At 24.1% G+C, this 2,278-nt stretch overlaps 1 protein-coding gene across 1 annotated transcript; it reads left to right on the top strand.

The window, feature by feature from the left end:
- Nucleotides 1-1,080: 1,080 nt before the first annotated feature.
- TRIVIDRAFT_71033 (uncharacterized protein) lies at nt 1,081-2,045 on the top strand (the record flags this gene model as incomplete). The annotated part of the gene is made up of 3 exons (XM_014100791.1): nt 1,081-1,147; nt 1,297-1,359; nt 1,795-2,045. The coding sequence occupies 3 exons, from the start codon at nt 1,081-1,083 to the stop codon at nt 2,043-2,045; spliced, it is 381 nt and encodes a 126-aa protein (XP_013956266.1).
- Nucleotides 2,046-2,278: the final 233 nt, after the last annotated feature.

Here is a 2,278-nt window from a genome sequence, read left to right as displayed (position 1 = left end):
CTTTTTAAATATTAATATTAAATTAAATATAATTAAAAATAAAAAGAATTATAAAAAAAATTTAAATTAATTATATAAGTAATATTAAATATATAATTTAATATTATATTTTTAATATTTTTTTATAATTATTTTATTATTAAATTAAAAGAATTATATTAATAAAATATATAATAAATTTTTTATTATTTTAAAAATATAATAAATTATATATTAATATATAAAAATAATTTATAAATATTATAAATATATATATATATAAATTATATAAATAATAAAATTAATTAATATTTTATTTATAATTATATTTTTAACTTAAGCTTTATAATTATTAATTAATTATTAAAAAAATATATAACTATTATATTATTTATTTATAAAGTTAAATATATAAATTAAATATAAATAATAAAAAAAATTATTTAAATATAAAAATTAATTATAATTATTATTTTTATTTTATATTTTATAAATAAAATAATTATAATTTATATAAATAATTAAAAAAATATTAATTTTATATAAAATTTAAAATTTTATAATTATATAAAATATATTAATATATAATATTATTAAATTTATAAATAAATATAAAAATAAAAAATATAATTATAATATATTTTATTAATTAATAAAATTATAAATAAAATAATTAAATTATTATTTATAAAAATTTTTATTAAATTTAAAAAAATAATAAAAATAAAAAAAAAATAATTTAATAAACTTTAATTAATTAACTTAAGTAAAAGTTAAAACCTTTTATTTTATAATAAAACTTTATATTTTTATAAAACTTTTTTTTATTAAAAATTAAAAAAAAAATTAATTATAAAAGGTATAAAAAGCCTATTTATAAATTAATATATATATTTATAAAGTAATTTAAATTAATAAATTAAATTAAGTAAAAGTATTAACTATATAATAATTTTTATTTAATTTATTTTATTAAATTTTATAGATTATATATATATAAAAGGTTCTGCCTTTAACTTTATATTTAAATAACTAAGACCTTTAATAAATATAATATTACACCCAACCTCCCTTCCAACATAATAGCCTGGTGTAAAATCTATGGACCAGAACACACGGCGTTACCAATTGAATCCTTTCTTTATACATATACAAGCTATACCAAATAGTAAGTGAAATCGATTATTAATTAAAACTCAGCGTAAGTCAACGGATAGAGCCCCCCTGTAACCAAAAAAGTATTATCCTACGCTAAGGATAGCCTGCCCTCGTTAATACGACTAACTTACCTTAATAATTGTCCCCTTCCATTAACAGGGAGCAACAGCAATTATTTAGCGTTCAAATATCCTCTTAAGGTTATTCCTTCTCAGGAAGTCCGTAAGTCTATAAATTATTATGTCAGGATACACCGTTACATTACACTAGGTCCTCAGTCTAGATCTCGTATTGCATTTTATATCCACAATATATCTTGGCGATATAAGAGATAAAGATTTTCATCTCTTTAGTACGGGGATTCTATGCAGCAAGTCTTAGCTCAGAGCTCGTTCATAGCAGATGGGAAAATGCAACTCTTTTGCCTAGCTTATAGTTTATCTATTTAAGGACCATAGTAGCCCTCGTATCTCTCACAATTTAGCAAGTAGCCTTTATTACATTTGTCTTAACACTAAATTATCAGTATGTTAACCATCCTCTTGCTAGTTAAGCCATATTTCCCCTTAGGCTTATAGTATCCTAACTTACGCACCTAGCCCCATCGTCGTCATTATTAAAACAAAATAAAGTTCTTAGCTATATCATTGTGCCTAGCAACCCAGCTTATAGGCTTTGCCACAGCAGATTTCCACATCGTCGAACATCAGGGATCTACTCAAAAGTATCCGGTTCCATCCAACAAATACAGCTGCTCTAGAATCGACTACGCTGTTTCACAGAACGCCGATATTCAGGGAGCTATTGGTGGTTCACAGATGTTCATGCGCTATGCGAGCAACTTTTGCGGTGTGCAAGGCCTCGACTTTTACAAGCAGTCAGACGGCAGCTACAAGCTGTACATTTAGGATAGAAGCAAAGACGGAAACGCGATTGGTGACTGCTACTCTAATTCATCTTCTGGTGGAACTATCGGTCCTTACAAAGAGGGTTTCATGCTTGAGAAGCTTGTCTGCTACACGTACTTGTGCAGCTAAATTGGCTCTAAGGACGTCATAGTGGTTCCATACATGGTGGTTAGCGGCACTGATGGGCCAATCTGTATTTAGAGGCCAGCTGGAGCTACTTCCTATGGCATCTT

Source organism: Trichoderma virens (genome assembly GCF_000170995.1).
Source record: "Trichoderma virens Gv29-8 chromosome Unknown TRIVIscaffold_33, whole genome shotgun sequence".
Classification (NCBI taxonomy): Eukaryota; Fungi; Ascomycota; class Sordariomycetes; order Hypocreales; family Hypocreaceae; genus Trichoderma; species Trichoderma virens.
Note: the sequence above shows the minus strand (reverse complement) of the source record. Positions and strands in the feature narration are given on the sequence as shown.